This window comes from Coenobita brevimanus, chromosome 105, assembly GCF_032717465.1.
Source record: "Coenobita brevimanus isolate Jiangsu-jjx chromosome 105, ASM3271746v2, whole genome shotgun sequence".
Classification (NCBI taxonomy): domain Eukaryota; kingdom Metazoa; phylum Arthropoda; class Malacostraca; order Decapoda; family Coenobitidae; genus Coenobita; species Coenobita brevimanus.
This window is the reverse complement of record NC_137058.1, coordinates 26223136-26246530: the sequence shown is the minus strand read 5'-3', so window position 1 is coordinate 26246530 and position 23395 is coordinate 26223136. Positions and strand designations below refer to the sequence as shown.

Here is a 23395-nt window from a genome sequence, read left to right as displayed (position 1 = left end):
TTCACTAGCCCATGGTGTCACAATGAACCATACATAACAAAATAATGATTCTCTTATTTATCAACCAATTATCCCCTTATCATTCTATCAGAAGTGTAATGAGATTACTAACATTCACTGCAGATTATTAAACAGGTACAGGTTATGTATCTGTGCCACCAACTTCCCTGATCTAGTGATGTCTTGACACTATATTTGCAGAAACTGCCCTATGAAGCTTTGGTATTATTTATAAAGCCATTACAGTATCACCCACACAGGTAGATAACTAGGTCTGGTTAGTGCCAGCCCTGGATCAAACCCTTCTACAGCCAGGAATACTGGCAGATACATGTTTAAGAGGTAAGAAAATAAAAGATACAAGGTAAACATTACTAGGAAAGCACTGTTTACAACTGACAAGTTAACTGCCTTACATATAAACGTGGCAAATGCAATACCAGCAACCAACGTATATTAACCTTTTGTCTGGCAGGAGTCTCCTCTATTGACTAGAATCATCAGGAGGTAGCCAAAATAAAACACCTGTGTGACTTCCTACCCTACAAAGGGTTGTGAGATTATTTCATCACTCTCATCAAGGAAGGTTCCCCCTCATATGACTAGAATCATCCAGCAGTAGCCAGGATAAAATACTACAGGAGAAATGCTTCCCATATACTGTAAATGGTTAAACACAGACATGGGACAAAGCAGGTACAAGATACTGTGGTGGAGATCATTAACTAGACTTTTTTGTTTGATGCATACTGGCTGCCAGTTTTTGCTAAGCCATATCACAAATTCAAATGACATGATGTTCTAAAACATCACCAGGAGCTGCATTTTAACTCTTAAACTTAATTTGTGTATAAGTTTGCCTGCATATATGTCTGTCTTCATTCCTACATCTGCCAAATACTTCAACCTCAAATCACACTGACCATAAAAGCAAAAACAGGGAAGAAAAAAAAAAGGGTAATACTGTAAATAACCAGTGCGGAGACTTGTTCATCTTGTACATTAGATAACATCCTTTATAAATACTTCTCCAGCTATGTGGGTATATATGCCAGTGGCAAAACAAATACACACAGCTGCAAGAGATACTGTAAATACCAGTGGGGCAGACTTTACAACGTGATTATTTAACCCCTTCACCACCAGGATACAAGTTTCATTATATTCTTTCTAGTGTTAGGCACTTGTATTTAACTTATGGAAATTTAAGGATTACCTGTATTGGTGAAGGAGTTAATGAAGGCTATATCTCACACATGCAGTTTCAAAAGCCTTCCTTATACTGAATAAATCATTAGGAAGTACAGTAGCACAAATAAAATTAAAAGTACATCATCATGTTGATGAGGTATTAAAATCTCAGGCTTTTTGGAAGGATGAGCCTTACATAGAAAAATGTATGTCTTACATACATAAAACACTGTGCTTTACTTTCACTGAAATATATGGCACTCAATAGAAGGTCATACTACCACAATCAACAGTTTGCTGACAATCCACTTAGTTCTCATTCCTCCCTGAACTCAGACAGTTTCCTCCCTTTTCATTCTCCTTGTTTTGTGCATCATATCATCATCATACAAAAAGGTTTCATGGAACACCTTCCATTGTTACAGGTGGCAGGGAAGTGTCAGACTGCATTTGATTGCGATAATACAGGCAGCTGTCATTTCAAGTGAAGGATATATCAGACTACTTTTCCCATACAACTTATGCTGTAAACTAGAAAATACTTGCAAATCAGCCTTATTGGAAGCAATGGAAGCTTTGACTGGGAATTACTTTGTAATATATTTCCACTTTAAAGCAAAATTGCTGAAGAAACACAACGCTTTATAATGAGGACTGCCTGCTTTACATTCTAGCCTATTATGACATCGTCATCATCTATTTCGACATTTGTGCCAGTACATTGTGCGCATAAGTCATAAATGAATTCTGGAGGTGAGCTGCAAGGGCTGCTGAATGGCATTGGCGGATATGGCCCCTAAACTCCTCATGCCGAGCGCTGGGCACCACGCGCAGGAACACATCCAATGGAGCCGTCAGTACCAGCTCACCCAGCACATCTAAAACATTTCATACATTCACAAAACGTGTAGCATACCCAATTCTTGTGTGTTGCGGGGACAGCTCAGTTTGCTGATGTGCGGACAGCACACATTTTGGGCTCATTTGTTAACGTTCTAGTCAACTGTGCAATCAATAAACATATAAAAGCAAACACTACAATACATGAAAAGGCTTATGGGAGTAGATAATGGTGAGAAAACAACGGTAGAACTGACTGAGCCATCCCTGCAACACATAATAATCTGTTTGCATAATATATGAACCACCCTGTACAATAATGCTAAAATACCCTTACATCAGAAAGACCCACTATAAAAGGAAACAAATATAACAATAACAGGAAATCTGCAAGCCCAAAAACCTACTTTTCATGTAATGAGTGCATCTGCAGGCACTCATGAGGAAGGGACTTTTCAGCCATCTTCCAACACCATCCAGGCAAAGTGATAAGGTCTTGTGCTGTTCCCATAGTGGTGTGAGTGGCAAAATGTAGTAATGCATTACATGAGGTGAAGGGAGGTGGATGCTTCATTTGGTCTTGGTGAAGTCATCGGATGGTGTGTCGGTTGTTTAATTAAATGTGCTGGAGAATGATATCCTCTTGTGGTAGCAACAAAACGGCCAGATGGCAGATGTAACTGAATATATAAATGCCTCTTAACTTCCCTACCCTAAGTGAAGGATGGTTAGCAACCTCAATGGCACAAAGCCTTGCTACCACGGAATACATTTTTACATAATTTATCCTGAGGGTATATCACAGCCTGCCAATCCCCATAGTCCTCTTAGCTAGAGATACTGTATAAAGAACAACCCAGGCCCAAACAAACACTAACAAATTAGCCAAACATACACGATAATCATTACCAGTACCGTACGTCCAGACAACGGTCAATCGATCGTAGCTGCTGCAGAGTGGTTACATCCTGGCTATACCTGTATGCCAACATACTCACATAGCAACTCATAGTGGCTATATGGATACTGGTGAGTACACACGCACGCATGCATGTACTGTTGGCCCCAATCACGGTCTTGATACAAGGTATATATAAATGACATGCTTGAAGGGTTGAGTACTGGGTATGAGTTTATTTGCTAATGATGCAAAAATTATGAAACATGTTAAAGGAGTAAATTGTTATAAAGAATAGAAAAAAGATCAAGACAAACTCTACAGGAGGAGTCAAACATGGAAAATGGAATTCATTAGTAATACATGTCATGTACTGGAAATGGGAGTCAGTGATGAGACCAAGGTATGTGCATAAGATGGGAGATGACATACAGTAATAAGAAGGGCAAAAGAAGAAAAGCACCTTGGCATGACTATACAGGATAAGCTTTTGCCAGAGAAAAATATAAACAGGATTACTGGAGGACCTTCCAGGCTACTGACTAACATGAAAGTGGCATTTTATTACATGGATGAAGAGATGCCGAGAGAGTTAATAGTGACCATGACAAGGCCGAGATTGGAATATGCAGCAGTGATGTGGTCACCACACTTGAAAAAGCATACCAGTAAACTAGAAAGAATACAAAGGGTGGCCACAAAATTGACACCAAACTTGAAGGAGTTGTCTTATGAGGAGAGACTGGAAAAGCTGAAACTGCCAACCCTGAGAGAGAGGAGAGAAGGGAGATTTGATTACAGCGTGAGGACAGAGATGACCTCTTTGTGAAAGATGATGGAAGAACACGAGGACATGAATTCAAGCTGAGGATGAGTCGATGCCTCAGTGATGTAATGAAATTTAGTTTTCCAAACAGAACTACAGACAAATGAAATAATTTAGAGGGAGAAGTGGCATGAGCAGAGAGCATCCATGTGTTTAAATACAGATTGGATAATATATACTTGTGCAAAAGAGATGGGACAACACGAGCTTAGCTCAAATCCTGTATAACACAATTAGGTAAAAAAAACACACACACACACACACACACACACACACACACACACACACACACACACACACACACACACACACACACACACACACACACACACACAGAGGACTTTCATTACAGAACATATATAACAGATGGAGTGGAAAGATATATAAGGGAGGGGAGTGCAAATTGTGGGATGGACAGCCAAATGGCAGAGGACAGAGCAACATGGTGGAAATTTGTTTGTGGCCGTCTCTTATGGGATACGGCATTAGGCAACAGACAGATGGACATACATATACCACAGATAGATAGATAGACACAGACATAGATAGACAGACAACTAAAAGGTCTCCAACTGTACCAACACCAACAGATTGCTGTTAACTTACCATTAAGTACATTTGTGTACACCTGAAGGCTGGGGTCTGATTCTGGCAGGCTGGATTTATGGCTGATCAACTTAGCCACCAACTCCTCCCACTCCAGGGGTGTTTCATACATGTCCTAGAAGTGTAAGTTTTGGGGAGAGATTAGATATTTATGAAAACAGAACACTCTACATAATGAGATATCAATTGACTCCTCAGGCTACTGTATTTTATGACTTTTTCATTCCACTCTTGTTGGCATCAGATGAATTTAATCAATTAAAGAAAGTGCCCTAGTACTTGAAGAGGATAGTGAAGGCACATCAAACCTCTCCTTGCTCAAGGTCCAATCTATTAAAAAAAGAAAAAAAAAGGGTAGATAAAGTAGCATGAATACTGCAAAACATAGGGCACCTGGAATACTTTCACCACCATTTTGTAATACATAGGTGAAGTTACTATTGTGTTGGAACTTCAACAAGATACATTAAACTCTCAATTATTCGTCATCGCACTATCCAGCCTAATGCAATATCTGGTGCTGCTGGCTCAGTTCTATTAACCCCTAGATGCCGGGCATATTTCAGTGCAGCCATTCTCTCCCTATGGGCATTTTTCCCCAAATACCCTGTTTTCAAACCTTAATATCTCGGAAACTATAACAGTTTGGGAAATAAAGACCATATTACTCAACAACTCTTCTTCTTGCAAATGAAAGCACCCCCAGGTCTGCAGGTGGTCACAATGATGAATAAAGATGTGAAAAAAATGAGTAACTTTCGATGCTTGATATGGGATGTATTTGTGCATGTGCGCACGGCCCTGACTCTGGTTTTGCTCACAACGTGATAACTTCTCCACTACTAGATAAACTAGACACAGTGGCATTCAAGGCACGCCCTATGGCACTATCACAGAGCCCTTTCCTAGTATCCTTGGAAAAAGGCTTGGCAGGGGTGGATGAGGCAAGGGGTCGGCGTGAGACGGAATCAGAAGAGGTTTCAGACTGGCAAAGTGACAAAGAAGACTGAGGTACCCGTGCATCAGGTGGCGGGAGTCTCTCTCTACCCTTTGGTGACAAATCAAATGGCAGCCACTTCAAACTGTGGTGCTAAAAACAATTGTGACTATTACCAACACCTGGCGGCCTCTGTCCAACCCTTTTGCGTTGGTCCATACCGACATCTGGTGCGTAGGGGTTGAAGCAATATCCAGTGGAGAAACAGAATGTAAATGGCGGTCTATGAAATATCCGGCGTTAAGGAGTAACAACCGGGTAGTAAACAGTAGCCAACCGGCACTGTAATGCTGTACTATTTCATTATTTCATGCTATTTTATGCTTCACTTACATATTCTACTCATGGGAAAGTTTTCAGGATAAAGGTATGAGACAGTAACACAATATCCGGCTCGACACCAAATACTGACCCGATGGGGGATACTATGCAATATCCAGCATTTTGCTTTAACCCGTACCATCCCAGGCATTTTTGCAATTTTATACCCACCCAATTCCAGACCAAAAACAGAAAAAAATTTTATTGCATAAAACAATCCAAAAGGACATATAAATCAAGGAAAAGCAAAAAAGGTACTCCTTATAGGAGAAATAAGAGCAGGATGACCGTCCGTCGTGTTTTCAGCCCAGTTTCCCAAGCCATGAGCAATGTTTTCCCACCCAGCTGGGCGGGATGAGAGAGAACGGGGGAAAAGAATGGGGGATTCCCCTTTTCAGTGTCCTCTGCTGGCTCATATTCCTCCCCAGAATAGTCATTCATATCTTTCTCTGTTGAAGAATCACTAAATGAAGGGACAGAAGGGTCCATGTGACAATTTCAGGAGCCTCCTCCAGCCCAATGAGGCGGAAAAATGGCGTGATTTTCACGACATCCTAACGCTATGATGGCCAGTGGCACACTGATGTTGCCCACCCACGCAGAACCAAACTCAGTACTACAACTGCTTGGACACAGTGTTGCCAATAAATAAAGCTACTCCTTAGCAAAAAATTAGTTAGATTAAAGCAGTTTGAGACGTGCTACAGTGCTCGAATTTTGCTGTCGGCACCATCACATCACTGGCATTAATCGAGACATTTTGTACTGTCGGCACCATGCCAACGGCAGGATTGTACGGGTTATCCGGTGTAGGGCTTGGCTGAATTAAGCTGGATAATTCAGAGGTTATTGTACCATAACTCATTATCATCATATCTTCTCCATCTCTTTTTCCCACCTAGGGATTGGATAAAGCAGAGTCCACTAAAATCAAAACTAGGCTAGATGACATGCAAATACCTTGCCAAATTGTAGAAGTGCATGTGGGTACTCCTGCATGACATAATCCAGCTGCTGTGAAGGCTCGAGGCACAACACACGCAAGGACTGTGCACCAATGGCAGTGGGGTTGGATGTGGCAAACTTGAGTACATTCACTCTATCATCAGCAGATGGCAGGTCAGAGCTTAACAAAGACTGAAAAGAAATTAAATAAATATACCTTAAACCTTTCAATGAGATAATGTTCATTCTCTTAATTTTAGTCTGGCTACTAGCAAATAATTTTTTCAAGAATCAGGAGCCACTTTCATACTCAAAGGATATAAGATGCTAAAGTATCTCCATTAACCCCTCAAAATTAGTTCCAAAATTGGTCTTCTCAGTTTAGAAGACCCTTATTTGTAGTAATGGATTAATACAATGCTGTCTTCACTACAGTATCTACTTACAAATCACCATGAAAAAAAAAAAAATGCTCTATGTATATCTGCCACAAGTTGACATCACTGCCTTCAATTTCCGGTTTCGCTCTTAGATGCAGGAGGAAGAACTGGCCCTCCCTTTCTGCTTCAGGGAGAATATTACCCTTAGAGGCCCCACCCTCCCCATATGGCCTCTTGGTACTTAATCAACCACAAACTCACAATCTTTTCATCCAATTTTCATTCTCCATTCTCTCCACATGTCCAAACCACCTCAATGTCCCTCTTTGAATGATATCACTAATAGCCACATTTTATTTGCGGCACATCTCTCACTGCTGATTCATAACTAATTTACAGCTCTGTCCTGACACAAGACAATAAACAAAAGAGAGACTGACCAACCTGAAGGACAACTAGATGCAGGAGGGATGATGAAAGGCTGCGGCCCACCTCCTCTGCTTCAGGTGGAGTCTTCCCGTCTGCAGTACCATCCTCCCCACATGGCCCTTGCAACCCCAGCTGCTCCTGGCTGAAGGGTGGCAGGAGGCCCAGGAAGGTGGGACGTGGGGCGTATAGTTCCTTGAGTGCCACACGCTGGTCACTCCAGTTGGGGTCTTCCTTGGACTAAAAAATAGAGGGAGAAGTAATGGCCAGGTGGTCAGAAAAGGGATCTGCTCTTTATAAGACTGTAGGTCTCATCCAAGGTTGGGAAAAGAAACAGTACAATGATTTGAATTAAAATAAAATACTTTACTGATCTTCCACAATAGCCACCAACATCTGAGACATTCCTAGCAAGTATACAATATGGACAGAGAAGCACTACTGCCACGGTGGCGACATGAAGTTGTGACGCATGTAAGACGGTTGCTGGGCCTCAAGTCTATACCCAAAGTCAGGCACATAAGAAAAATAAATAATAAAAAATTATTAGACAAAACTCCATTTCCTCTGTGAGGGTAGCTTCTGGAAACATGCATTAACTCCTTTCCTAAGATGATGCATTGTATCCTGTCTAACGCCACATGACTCGATATAGAATGAGATCTCCCATCATGAAAGGGTTCAAAAGTACAGAGTGTCATCCTTATCAAGATGATATACCACTGTAAAACAGCTGTTTTTGCTAAAGAGGCACCCAAACCATTCTAGAACACTGTGCAGTATTCTGGGGCTTGTTTTCCAAGTAGTTACAGGAATCTGAAGTGCTACCAAACCAGTACACTCAAATCCCTGCAAATATTGTCATTCTCTTCATCGTCAGCACACACTTTGCATGCACCACATTTGATAGGCCAGCGGTGAGCTCTGCAACTGGGAGGAGGAGTTCACCTCTCAGGCCAGAATCCTTTGTCATATGTTTTCATAAAATATCCTCAAGGGAAAAATGGTTTTATACATGACTGCCTACACTCCTACCTGGTGAAGTGAATGGCACATGTTACTACAGGTACATCTGCCACAAGTATTTCATTAACACAAACTTTTCTGGGGTGAATAGCATGCAGCAGTCTACTCAGTGCTCACCTTATCTCCAAAGGCACCCATGAGACTAGCCAGGTAGAGGCTGACTAGGACTGTAATAGCACGATCATAGCGGTCACGTTGTTCTGTGATCTGCCAAAATAACATGAATTTACAGGACAACTTTGTTTCCAGTATTTACCGTATCATTATATTAGGGTAGCAGAGCTGACTACTGGTCTAACATGACTACCACTTCAGATTGGCCTGGACTAGTTCAAAGTGGCTCTGGGAAATATGTCTAACAGTTAGTGGTGGCTGTACACTCCACTGTATGACAGAATGGAAAAAAATAGTAACATTTTCTCAGTTTCATTCTGTCACGGTCATCATTAATAGTTACAACACCTATTATCTATTACAACACTCAGTACTTAAGATACTACTTGAAATACAAGGCTTTCTGTAACACACTGTAAATGATACAGTCTTAAAACAACTCTCACCTCTGGATTGTGGGCATATTCTAAGAAGAACTTCTCTAGAAAGTCTCTCAGCCACAATGAGTGAGTGTTGCATTCAGGACCACAGGATACAATGGGGTACACGGCAACAAATGCATCCACAAATTCATTCAGTGACAGTGTACCTTCACCAATGAGAGACACAAACACTTCAGTAAACACCTCTTTTTTGTGCTCCACCAAAACCTGCGGAAAATAAATTATATTAACTTGCAATATCATTCTTACACTACTTGTCACAAACATTCTGGTTGCATCTGTTCAGCAAGGAATAGCTGAACTGTACATAACACTCTGACATACAGCTAATAATAATAAGACCAGTATAAACAGCTGCCTCCAAAGATACTTTGACTGTATCCATGAAGTTTTAATATGCCTGAACAGAGCAGATCTGCCTGCCATCATGGCCATTTGTTCCACTGCTGGTAACTGAGGATGGAAGCAACTGGTCACATAAGTCCGTAGGAAGCATTGAACTATACTCTCTGTACAGTACGCTATCTCATAAATGGCTGGCTGAGAAGGCATGTGTGCATGCATATATGCATGTATTTACCTATTTGTAGTATACAGGAATTGAGCAATGCTCGTGTTGTCCTGTCTCCATATCTACATTTATCAAGTCTACCTTTACACACATGAATGTTTTTCTCATGCACCACCTCTTTGTCTAAGTCGTTCCAAATATTTAAGTATACCTAATATACCTAATTGTGATATACACGGAATGTACTATGCTCGTGGGTTTCCGTCGCTGTTTCTCAGTAAGTCGAATTTAACTTTAAACTCGTTTAAGTTTCTAGACTGGACGATCTCTTTGTCCAGGCTATTCCATAAGTCTATACTTCTGTAAGGAAAGCTATATTTCTTGATATCCTTCAAGCAGCTTGACTTTTTCAATTTCATTCCATGTCCTCTTGTTGCTCTCTTATCCCATATAAACAGATCTTCTCTGTCAATTTTATCTACTCCCACAATGGTCCTGAACACCGCAATCATGTCTCCCCTCTTTCTCCTTTCCTCTAAGGAAGGCAAATCCAGTTTTTCCAGCCTCTCTCTGTATGACAGGTCTGTCAGACTGGGGACCATCTTGGTTGCTGTTCTTTGTATTCTCTCAATCTTGTTTATATCTTTCTTTTTGTGTGGGGACCACACTACCGCTGCATATTCTAACCTGAGGCGGATCATGGCCACTATCAATTTTTTCATCATTTCCTCATCCATATAATGAAATGCTACTCTTATGTTAGTCAAGAGTTTATAAGTCTCTCCAACTATCTTGTTAATGTGCTTTTCTGGTATGCATACATGCATGTGCACACTTGCATATATGCATGCATGCATGCATACAAATGTGCACAGTAACCCATGAACTCACATACTAAAATGAAAATACCATACAAAACTCCTACAAGTACCGGTACTGAAAAGTGACAATACTGTACCTGTGCAAGAGGTGAAAGACGAGTGGCACCTTCCTGAGTAGTGAGGAGGAGTTCAGAATGCTGTAACAACACCACCACCAACTGATATGCTCGCAGGGATGCCACCACTGTTGACACCTGAATCAAACAGTATCATGGGATTAGCTTTGCACAGCAATTAATATAAAGTACTGTATAGGTAGTCCTTGTTTCAGGTTAGGTACTTATTCAGAATATCACAACTTTTTACATACTATCAGCACTACACGTTACAGGAAAACTGGTAAGTCGGCTTTACAGATAGCAATGGCACTACTAGAAACATTTTTTCTTCATTTACTGCAGACCTGAAAGGAAAACGAATGTCAAAACAGGGTTTAACTTAACAAAGACTGACTCCAAACAAACTCCAATGTTCATTAATTCCCTACAGCAATGAAGTTTCAAGAAATCCTTATGCTGATAATGTCTGAGTGCTGGGAAAATGCAAGTTCGAGAATTTTGGGACACTCTGCTAATGGAAGTCATTGGTTAAAGAGGGTGACCTACTCCTCCTGAGCGGAGGGGGAGAGGTCGAACTTATTCTTCCCCTTTACAGGTGCTGGGGACCAAAGCCGAGCTACAGTACGCCAGTAATATTAGGTCAGATGATGGCATTAAATGGTTGAAGAGTCTCCAATTACCTCTTAATACGGAAGACTGTCACTCTGACTGGGACATTCTAACTACTGGACCACTGGGTAATACTAAATGATAAGATGGTCCCTAACCTGTTCTGAAGAGCCTCTGTCCAGGAACACAAGAGCCAGAGCCAGGACATCAGTGGGCCGTGGTTCAGTACTCTTTGACAGTTCCTGCTTGATGATTGCCAACACCTGCAATGTCACAAAATATGCAACAGTAACAGTAGTAGTTGTAGTCCTAGGTTCATCTGAAACAATAATCTAGAGGACTGCAAGCTGAAGTTGCCTTCATCTTACAGTCTACCATCAACCTTTCAGAGAACAGGAATGGAGCTGGGGGACATTTGTATAACTTGGTGGAGGAGTTACTCAGTTATATCAGTACCAACATGTGAAGGTATCTCTCTCCAGCACCACATGTTATGCATTATGTGCAAACAGGGTCATATGTTTAATGCTTAAATTTCAAAGTGGAATGCAAACCCTCAATTTCTTTACGATCATTTCCAAGCATATGACAAAGATTAAATATGCTTGGTCTTCCTATGTTATTACAGACTGCCTTCAGGGTGACAGGATGCAGGCTGACCATATCCAATAGGCATGCCCATTTCATTATGACTAAAAAAAATAATAGGGGCTTGCATTCCACTGTGCAATTTAATGTTCAATCATGGCCCACAGTACCAGATAAGTGACATAAAAATAAACTAAAATTAAGTCTACAACTGCACTGATAGAACAACCATATGACAGACTAATGGAGGTTTTAGCTTTGTTAGAAGTCCAAGTTGTAGCCAAGGATGATGACACAGACTGGAGGAGTTATGGACATAACCTGTTTAATCATCCATTAGCTTATAAATATTCATCTGTATGTGCCCTGTAATACATTTCACAGTGCCGTAGTAACTAAAACTACTGTGAGCAGTGCAACATACACTTTGATACTTATTCCTAATTCAGTTTATGAGGTTTTACAGGGCTCTTGCTAACTGCCGATGGTTGCGAGCCATTTGGCTCCTAAGGTTTCAGATTTACAAGCTAAATAAATTTTTAGTAGCCAAACTGATTACAAGCCGAAATATTTTACGAGCAATAAATATATTTATCTATTTACTTACACACTGTCTACTTTTAAACATTCACAGTGACGACATTGAAACACTTGCAGTAATAATCAATCTTTTGTTCATTTAAGTGAGATTTACTTATTTTGTAGTTTACTGGGTTTTAAAGTGGATGTCTTTTCTCCTCGCCAAAAGGCGACTTGCATGTAAAATTTGTTTGCCGAAGGGAAAATATACTCGCATTTGCGAGCTGTGGCTCGCCAAACAAGAGCCCTGTTTAAGCCAAAGCTGAATTATTATGAGATTATTATATTTTGCAACATTTTATGACACAAAAAGCCAGTTACTGAGAATCATCTGTAATAATATCAAGATTGCAGAACAATACTGTAACAGCAGAATGATTGATCATCTACCTACCTTATCCTTCTTATATTCCTTAAAGCAAGTAGATTTGAGAATAATGGTGGACACTTTCTCTGGAGCAACCTTCTCTAGTGTCTCCAATACACAGTTGGCCTGCAACACAAAGTGTACACTAAACACAAGCATCACAAGCAGGCATCACAACTTCACTTGCAACATTACAGTTTATTTTTAGTATTTTCTATCTTCTTTCATTCAGTGGAGACACCTATAAGGAAGAGAGGTAATCCTTCTCTTTTACCACTGATGTTTTGTGGAGCTCAGGAAGGCTCATCTGAGGAAGGCCCTTCCGCTATTTGCAGCCTATTCTCATGAAGGCACTGCTGTGGGGAGGCACCTGATGAGTCACTGTGCTCACTAGTGATAGTCAGATTGCCGACTTTGATTAACATTCTTCGTGGTAAATATCACAGCAACTTTTTGGGTCACAAATCTTTATGTCTTAGTTGGCTGGCATTAGTAAGAATTAGCTGTGGATCTTGCACTGTGTTAGCCTGACCAGAGCTACACCCATGAGGAGAAACGGGCTCAAAGTCCACTACACTTGTGAAAAGCTAACTTTGTAATATTCAAATGCTGTGCCATGGTAGGGGATCAGTCAGAGATAACCACAGCATTGGCCATACTCTGGTCAAATCTACTTCCACTTCCTTTACACACATACCACTCTTTTCTGTCATTTCATGTAAGCACTTTAAATCTTCCACAATGTCTAAGTCTCTCTTTAACAAGCACACCACATAATGAATCACCATCTCTCAACAACCATCACTTTAAAATTATCAAGAGCCATGCCATAATGTACATATGCTACATTCAACCTTCCCACATCCCTCCATATTAACCTCGTTAAACACCTTTCAAAACCAATAAATACCATAAACATCTTACAGTCCCTAGTCACATCCCTTCTGATCATGTATAAGAAAAGGTCAATGGCAGTATTACCTGTGCTGGTGTGAGAGGTGGTGTTGTGGGGTGGAGCAGGAGTGAGGTAAGCACAGGTACCAAGCCGGGACACTGGGAATCAAGGCGCTCAACAACAGCATCAGGACTAAGGCTTGAAACTTGGTAGTACTGGGTTGCCTGCTTCCACTCCTGCTCTGTTTCACATCTGTTGCACATAAAGTCAGCATCATCATCATAATCATCATACTAACTATTTTTTCCCCATCTAAGGATGAGGTAAGGTACTATGCAAGGACAATGAATGAGATACAGTATATGAACGTTGGAAAACTATCATCACCATCCCACTGAAATGGAGCTACACACTCACTCACACATCTTTCAAGGCTTGGCATGCTGACCCAGTGACCCCACCTCACAGGACTAACCATCTTCACATACTTCTGGCGTATTCCTTTATAGATGCACTTCAAATACACATGCTAAAAAGAGTATACAGTATTGCTAAATACACCAAACAGTCATTGGGTGTTGCCTGGCCAGCCTCCTCTTAAGTTACCAGAAGAGGCTGGACGACTCCATCATTGATGCGTGTCCAAAATGTAACACAGCACCCCATACTATTAAGCCCATTATGGAAGACTGCATTGCACACAATCACCTACGGCAACAACACAACATACACTCCTTGAGAGCTCTGTGGGAGGGCCCGGTCTCGGCTATGGCCTTCCTTAGGGACTCGGGGCTGTTCAGCCAGACTGCCTAGGGAACAACTACTACTACTACACCAAACAGTCTTCATTAAGAGACACCAAGGGTGTGTAATTAACTTACGCAGCATAATAGTCCCCAAGAAGAGCTGATGAGTCTTGCAGGAGAGAATACAGGTCCTCCTCTGTTGGCAGATTATGATGCAGTGCAGTGGTAAGCACCAGATGAGCCTCCAGCAGCAGATGGAGGTACGTAGATGGTGATGCAGAGCGGTGGGTGCGACCTACACGAACCATTTCCTTGTACAAACTTCCTGCACTGGGAAGGTGCAGCGAATACACTGTGTGCGCCTTATCACCACCCCTGGAACAATAACACAAATCAGTCTGATATCAGTAATATTTATTATTCATTACAGTGTGTGCAAACTCACAGAGGACTAACTATAGCAACACAAGTAAAGTCACATGCTTCTTAACACCTTTAGCTCAAGAACATTTTTTTTTTAATTCTTGCTGTTACCACTGTATTTTATTCAGCTTTGGCAAGCCCTCTACAAAAGAAAAAGTTACTGAAGGCAATATGTAACCTTCTCAAGTCTGAAAAGTCTATCCTAAGGTAAACAGAAATGCTGTATCTGAAAACAGCAAGTACAGTAAAAAATAGAAAAATGTGCCACGGGATTAAAGGGGGAAAAAAATTATGACAACAATGGCACAGTATCAATACAATATACTTACTGCCTGAGGTGTTGGAGGGGATGCCAGGTATAAAAAATGAGGTTGAGGGGAAATACCATGAATATTAGGTGAGGTCAGGTACTGTGCATTACAGTACACGTATTACCAACTGAAAATATACTCCATCATTACTGTTTTCCACTGGCTATCACCAAACTGTTTAGTGTAACAGTACTGTAGACAGAACTCTGAACTTACTAAGTTGGCACTGTGAGTGTCGATTTTCCATTAACCGACAACCAAGATGTTCTCCCATAACCCCAAAATGCAAAACAGACAATTCTACTGCTTCAGTGCTTGAAAGGCATTCACATGAGTAAACAGCAAAAATAATTAAAAAAACAGATAATTTTGTATCACCATGAGGGAAGCCAGTAAAGAATAACTTTGCTCTTCAAGGCATTTTTTCCTTCATTCAAGGCTGATGTGGTAACTCACTCATTATTAGCAGCAAGGAGTGCCAGGCAGGAGTCAGTAAGGGTGAGGCTTTCCACGTTGAGGAATGGTCGCAGTCCTACCAGGCACACTGTCTCCTCCCAGTGAGGTGGTACCTGCAACAGATTCAAGTAACATTCAAACCAGGCTCACTGTACTGCACCAGTCCAGAGTCTACACCTTCATATGTATTACAGTATTAATCTACCTGACTGACTCCATCCATCTGTCATTAAATGGTGAACACAGAATAAACAGGATCACTTTTGCCTTTTCCAACATAAACTTTACATGCATTTACCACAAAGAAAATCAAGCCTTGTTCCTGTAATACTGCATCCTGTGGTGGCTCAGCAACAACAACAAAAACACAACATCAAACTTTTTTGTTCTGTAGCACTGAAAAGGTACCAAAATTCTGTGATATCCAGCTATATTCAGGAACACCTTCCCTCTCACCATATGGCAGTAAGCCTACAATTATGACGCCTGATCTTGCAAGACAGACGACCCTAATTCTTTTTCTTACTGGTCTCTGCCACACTTCACAGTAGTATAAAATCCCATCCAATTTTGTTGCAGAAAAAGCAAAAGTTCTCACTTTTGATGAAATCCTGGGACAGTTTTCCTTCTTCACCATGCAAGATCTTAATTCTTTCATTATCTTAACTTTTTCTATTTATTCTGGCTACAGCAACACAACTGTCTTTAACTAATGGGAAACAGCCAGTATCCACATAGTATTTTCCTTATTGTGTCCTTGCATATTGTATATATTTCAGAATGTAAAATTTTCATTAACAGTGCTGGGAAATCTAAAAAACAGTAGGTAGTAAAAGACCTTGCAAATACAGAATTTTACTACTTCAATCAGATGACATACTTTACTACCATACTTTTGTAATTTTCAGATGATTTTATTCAACTCAGACACCTCTAGCAGTGAATGGGTTAATGAGGGCTATTTTTAACCTCTCCATTTCAAAAGTCTCCCCTAAGCTGAGTAAAACTGTCTGCAGAAAGCATGATTATGGCTAATTATAAAGTCTGATCAAAGAGTTTAAAAACTGACTAAATCATCAAGATAAGTCCTAATTACTGTGGTATAAGTATGCTGAGTGTTGTAGCCAAGTGAAGAGATACACAAGATAAAGTAACTTACTATCATATTCAGATCCTCGGGCAGGTGAGAGACTACAACAACAGGGTGTGGTCTAAGTGTGTATGTTTCTAAGCCAGTCAGGGTGAGGGCATGAAGCAGTGATGGTTCTAATGCCACCGAGTACACAGGTGCGGTATATGAGAACACTCCTCCACGCACCACACTGCTTGCTGAAATATCGTAATACACCACCATGCATATGTATCACTAAGCATAATACATGCAAACAAAGGGTCAAGATGACACACACAGAAACTGCGGTCATCATCATCATTATCACGTATGTTTTATATAAAAATGGATTTCTTTAGCAAGGATGTGCTCCAAAACAGTAATATCGCATTACAGAGATGACAGTATAGCAAAATGCAGTTATTTTACATTTTATGATTCCAGGTTGTTGCCCATATTCCACTCCATCTTTTTATGAGCTTTATACTAATATACAGTGAGCATTTCACAAATTCATGAACTTTCTCACCAATACTTAGTAACATGCTATTATGCCACTGAGCTGAATGCAACAAACTTTTAAATCCCTAGGGGTGTATTTACCATATGCATGATGAGCCAGGGTAATGTGATACAGCTGTCCGACATGAGGCGTGGTGAAGAATACCGACGCACCCACACGGCCACGTGAAGAACTGCTTACCAGTGGATGGGATGGACGCCGGGGAGTGCTTGGACAGTTTTCTGAACCATAAGTATAAAATGAGAAACACAAAATAAAACCAAACAATGCACCATGCACTATCCTTTACCTGGCACCATCATCAACATCCTTGCCCTATTCCAAATATCTGCAAGAAGTGGGGAGATCTACAGCAAGGTTCTTTGATTTCTTTGGACATGAATTGGAAGAAGAGAGCCAAAATAAAATCGTTAACCCATCATATGCCTCAATATGTACAAAGCTGCTTGCAACACACAGTGACTCTGATGCTGTTGTTCACACACAGCCTCATTCACTGTTTTGACTGAGCACACCTGTGACACTGGAGATAGCTCAGTAACTCTACTAGGGTGGGTCACAGGTCTACCACATCTGTGTGGCTGTGTGATTTTTTGTTTTCATCATGGCAATAAGTGAAGAGAGAACCTGTATTTTTTTCACAGGAAAAATCATCAGAGAAATTACCAATATGCCGGGAATCGAACCAGGGACTCTCAGGTGAGAGCCAGGCAGCATACCACTACACCACGACCAGGTAAAAGTTAACTCACGTTGTCACAATCTTGTAACCAACGTCCCTCCGCCCCCACTGTGGGCATCAAGAGGATGAGTTAACGTGAGTTAACTTTTACCTGGTCGTGGTGTAGTGGTATGCTGCCTGGCTCTCACCTGAGAGTCCCTGGTTCGATTCCTGGCATATTGGTAATTTCTCTGATGGCAATAAGTGCCGCATGATGTGGGGCACAGCTGTCATGTGTATGTATCCAGAATATAGGCTAATGTATCTAGTCAGTGTCTGTAGAATAACAGAGATAGGTAATATCCACAACATAATTTACCAACATCCACCCTACCTGATCTTATTCATTTTATTTTTTTTTTCTGAGTTACTTGTGGGGGCTTTGCTCTGTTTGAGGTTTTATGCCACGAACAATGATGGCAAGGCTGGTGATAAAAAATGAAAGGTTCTTGCTTGCATATACATTAACTGCATTTGCTGCGTGAAATGATCAAGAGTGAATGGGTCGAAACTGGATGAGACCCCTTTAACTTTTTTTTCTTCTTTTTTTAATGGTACTTTACTTGTAAAATGTAAAAATAGTTTCAAATTATACTAACCTTTTTTAGTAGCCTTAGTATCATACACAGCAGTGAGCTTGAGATTTGAGAAGGGAATGTCAGGGTCGGTGTTGTGGTCAGCCCGGCGGTGGATCAATGTTACTGCCTCAAACACACCTGCTGGCAGCTTCCCTGGTGTTGATGCACTACCCACCACCTTTACACGCACACTAGACCACCGAGATGAACTGAAACGAAACAAAAATTAATGGAAACATTATACTCGAAATCCTGGGACAATATATGGATAAATTTAGTTAGTTAGTTTGTAGGGAACTGCACTATGTATATCATAAAGTACTCATATATCAGTATAGCAACTTCTAACATCAATGCTGTATTGTAAAATATGATTACTTGGAACTTTAAAATAACAAATGTTAGCATTGTTAAAATTCTATTTCTCAGTTCATACTTAAGTGGTTCCTTATCACATTCTAAAAGACACTCAGCATCCAAGCTAGTGCGCTCAAGAGGGACACTTTAACATGGTGGCAACAATAAAATTGAGTGGAGCTGCCCAGTTATACAAACATCTCTCAAACGCCTTCATATCCTCTAAAAGGTGAATGGTACACTACAGAAGAGAGACCTTCATCCTGCACTCCACTGGGTTCACCTTCAGGTGAGCCTAGGGTCACAACTACTACTACTATCCAATCCAGTATTACTCCATCAGAAGCAAAGGGTTAAGATATCCACAGGCTCAATGGGTTAAAGGTCATCACAGATAGCTGAATATAGTACCTGACAGGTCCTATGATTTCGCCTGGTTCAGCCACAGGGCCACACTGAGCTGCACCCACCAATGATGGGAACAACAGGAAGCGACTGTCATCGTTGTGACGCTTCCTCCCATACGACAAAGTGGGTATCCATGTCATCTCACTCAAGTCAACATAATCATCAGCATCTCTAATACACACACAAGATTCCTGCAGATACAATACATACCGTACTGATTATGATTTCTTTTTTCTTCTTAAATTCATATATCATTTTTTCTATCTAATTTTCACTGGACTATATATATACACACACACGCACAAACACATACTGTAAAAACAATGTCTCCAACAGGTTCCAACAGTTATTTTTATTTTTTTTCCATTTATACTTTGAAACAGGGCATGAAGTTTTCAAATTATTCACTAATAATTCTTATGCTGTGTATGTGTATGCAGCACCTGCCATTCCTTTTCCTATAACATACAAATGGAACTTTACACAACACATAAAATCTGTACATCCAGGAATATGTAAAAAAAAAAAAAAAAAAAAAAAAAAAAAAAAAAAGCACAGTATAGCACCTACCGTAAAACCAAGTAAGGATATTTTTTGAAAGCACCATTCAGCTGCAAAAAATAATACAATGCAGCTCCACTTTTTGCCTAAACAATTATGAAACTCTTGAAAAATATTCTGAAAATTCTGTTGGAGTCTGAAAATTGCATCACTGGGTTACAAAAGTTACTATAGTCTCATTATACTGTACATCATTATGAACTTTTTTTTTTTTTTTTTTTTTTCCCCCTGCAACTGTATTTCAGTATCAGTCTATCTATAGCTAGATCCCTTAATCCTAGAAGTGGTGGCCACATACAAATCAATTCCATGTCACGCTGTCCTCTGTCATCAGACCCCCCTCCTCCAACTCACACCTCCCTCACTCATACACCTCTTCCGTATCTTTATTTCATTTCTTTGTGTCCCTTTCCCCCCTCCACTCTACTCTATATAAGGTAGCATAAAAGTGCGCATTAAATACTTACTTCCTGCTGATTAAGGTTTTGGTTCCTAAGGCCACCCACTGAACTAAGAGAGTCGATGCTCCGGCCAGGTGAGCGAGATGATGACCGGGTTTTGGACTTGGATCGGGATTTGCTGCGTTTCTCTTCTACCTTCAAATCTTTTTCTTCAGATGTACCTTTTAAAAGACTTGAGTTTATGGTAATTTGGAATATATGTGCTTCAGACTCAGAAACACAGCCAATAAGATCTTCGGATATCGCTACTTCCTTAACAATGAATGACATGTCTAACTCCATGAACTCCTCAAAATCAATAAACTTAATTTTTGATATATCGTGTGTCTTGTGACAGAATCTAAAAATTGTAACATTAATGCCGCAAGCAACAGCCACGTTTCCCGTACTCTGGCAGCAGGTTACAAATTCTGCCGGTTTACGTAGAGGGATTTCCACCATTTCCAGATTGGTTATGTTGGACTGGCTACTTGGTGTCACTCTGCCGGCAATACGTGCTCGCATGGGCTGGTTGGTGTTGTCCTGATCCCAGTGTAGATATATTCGCACATACTTGTGGTCCCCTCCATGACGTGCTGGCTTGGTTTCCAGTGTCACCACAAAGTTACCTAAGGAATAATTAGTGGATATTTGTGGTACCATACCTTGTAACTCATTACACAAATATCTGTCATTTCAAGTAGATCTCTAACAGAATAAATTTTCTGGAGGAGAGCTATAATAATAATTAAAAAAAAGATTTTAGTTAAATTAATGAAAGCAAATCATCATACAAAAATCTGTAATTTCAAAAGATCTCTGACTAACTAAGAATGATTTACTGGTAAAAAAAAAAAAAAAAAAAAAAAAAAAAAAAGTATAGAAACAGCTAAATAAAAACTCCTTTATATCTGTCATTCATATATATATATATATATATATATATAGTACAAACTTCCAAATCCAAACATCTGATTTAAAAAAAACCTTCACTTTCCAAAATATGTTTTTAGCACATACAGTATTACAGTGACATGTTGATAGCACATGTCTCAGTGCATATGTAAAGATGCTGTTTTGTAGACAACTTAAGAGCAGATGATAAATTACTAATGCAAATTACTTCAATCTATTTACTGTTCATGACACTCTACACTTTTTATCATACGACTTTTCTCACAGTTATCATTATGATTCCACTTTCCTGAATAATCCATTTTCCATTATGCCTTTGGAACCAAGTATTTCTGATTTGCGAGTTTGTACTGTACAGTATTATACAGAACATAAATGTACTAGTTTTACAATAATTATATAATATAGTACAGTACTAACCAGTCTCACAATAAACAAGTTGCTGCACCAAATCAACTGTGGGGAAGCTGCCCTGTAATGCTCCTCCCTGCTTGAGATTCCTGATGTCAACAGTGTGCTCTCCCCCAACTAGTAATATATCACCTTTGCCCCGGGTCACTCCCCGCCCCCCTGAACGCTCCAACCCTGCCACATCTTGCCGTGTGAAGTGATGTACGGATATCACACGAACCATCTTACTACTGCAAGGCAAAGGTTTAGTCAGTAAAGTAAACTCTCATCATAAGTTACCCTTTTTTTCATGTTTTTTTTCCTATTATGTATATACAGTATCAATTTACATAATACAGTACGTCCCCACAGAACGTGAGTTCCGAGTACGCAATCCCCCTTGTATATGAGGACCTTTTTTTTAAATATTAGTACTGTATATTTTTTAGCAGTACGTGAATTGAACTTGTAAGCGAGACGGGCAGCGAAGAGTGGCCCAAATCTGGGGTTACCCCGAGTACGCGACATTGCCCCCCCAAGAAGCGATAACGGGTAAAGGTGAGCAGCCATATTCTTATCGGTTTAGTTAAGCCATATCCTCGTTGATTTACCTAGTAAAGCCATAATCTGGTTGGTTTACTTTATCTTAGGTAATATGTCTTAGATAGTTTCCCTGTAGAGTACAGTACAATATTTAGGTCTGAAAGGCATCTCATGGGTTGCCCATGAAGGGGGGTGCCGCCCATATGAAATTTTTCCCATAAGTTTATGTATTCACAGTACGTGAATTCCTAGTATGCGACATCCTCTGCCGCCCATATGGGCGCGTACTAGGGGGATGTACTGTAATTACATACCTGCTGAAGTTCCATTTCTACTTTCAACCTCTTTAGTCCAGCAATATTCTTTTACATTATTCATACTACTACCAATTTTAATAAACTCAGGAACGCTATCTAGTAGTGAAGAAGGTTAATTAGGACTACTGGTACATATCATCCCTCCAGTTTGAAGAGCCTCCCCTATGCTGACTAAAACTGTCTGGACTTGCCAAGAATAAAATAATATGTATATACTGTATATGCCATCACAGTCAAGAGATAATAGTTGTTTTGTTTTCAAGTTGCTGATGATTTGCCACCTATCACTATTCTTCACTTCAGACAGTTCATTCACTTATAAAGCTGTTTTGAAGTGAGATATTAATTTTTTTTTCTTTGGTACTTTCAATTATTATATCTCATTTGAGTGTTTCAATTAGCTAAGTTACTAGCATTTTGCCTGCACACCATCTAGACTGTAAGTGAGGACTCTCTGTTCTGTAATACAACATGCAGGCAATCAAATCTAACGTTTGCATACTTGTACATTTCTATCATAGTACGGTATACATTTCAAGATGGCTATAACAACCACTGAACTGTTGCCATTCTCTAATTTTCATAATGCCATATGATTGTCAAAATTTGGTCTAACAAAAGATTACTGACTTTGTAACACAGTGGGAAAACAAATGTACAATCTGAAGAGCCTTTACATGAACTCAATCACCCTCTGACATCACAGCCTACATTGATATCTTCAACAACAGCTGGGATACTACTCCCTTCCAGCCCAGGAACATGCAGGAATAAGGACTGCTGAGGATGCAAATGTAAATTACAAGGATAACAACTAACATGCACTGGACAGGGACACCTTAATGTGGTGGCATCATTATAAACACACATTCCTCAACTCCCTCTTTATCCCCAAAAAGGAGGTTGGTGGACTAGAGGAAAAGGGTAGCTTCAGCTTGCAGGCCACAAGGTTTACACCCAAATGAGCTGAGGTCAAAGTAACAAACATCCCACACACTATGACACACTACTGACACTGTACAACTCCAACCCCCAATGGCACTTCAGTTCTAGGTGCATACAGACTAAGCTAAAAAGACCATGCCCAACAGTT

The 23395-nt window shown here is 40.2% G+C and overlaps 1 protein-coding gene and 1 long non-coding RNA gene across 2 annotated transcripts in view; one reads left to right on the top strand and one right to left on the bottom strand.

The window, feature by feature from the left end:
- Nucleotides 1-7539, top strand: part of LOC145416353 (uncharacterized) — a 13521-nt gene extending 5982 nt beyond the window's left edge. The window contains exon 3 of the long non-coding RNA XR_013900244.1: nt 7404-7539. This is a non-coding gene — a long non-coding RNA (uncharacterized LOC145416353). The remainder of the gene's footprint in view (nt 1-7403) is intronic.
- Nucleotides 1888-23395, bottom strand: LOC145416352 (BLOC-2 complex member HPS3). Its single transcript, XM_080285350.1, has 19 exons — nt 23333-23395; nt 21473-21693; nt 20165-20766; nt 19140-19327; nt 18393-18580; nt 17153-17293; nt 16598-16767; nt 15439-15551; nt 14384-14623; nt 13589-13754; nt 12635-12733; nt 11232-11336; nt 10483-10599; nt 9017-9220; nt 8574-8663; nt 7449-7670; nt 6640-6816; nt 4362-4476; nt 1888-2069 (listed from the first exon to the last, which is right to left on the bottom strand). The coding sequence occupies exons 1-19, from the start codon at nt 23359-23361 to the stop codon at nt 1888-1890; spliced, it is 3369 nt and encodes a 1122-aa protein (XP_080141476.1). The 5' UTR covers nt 23362-23395.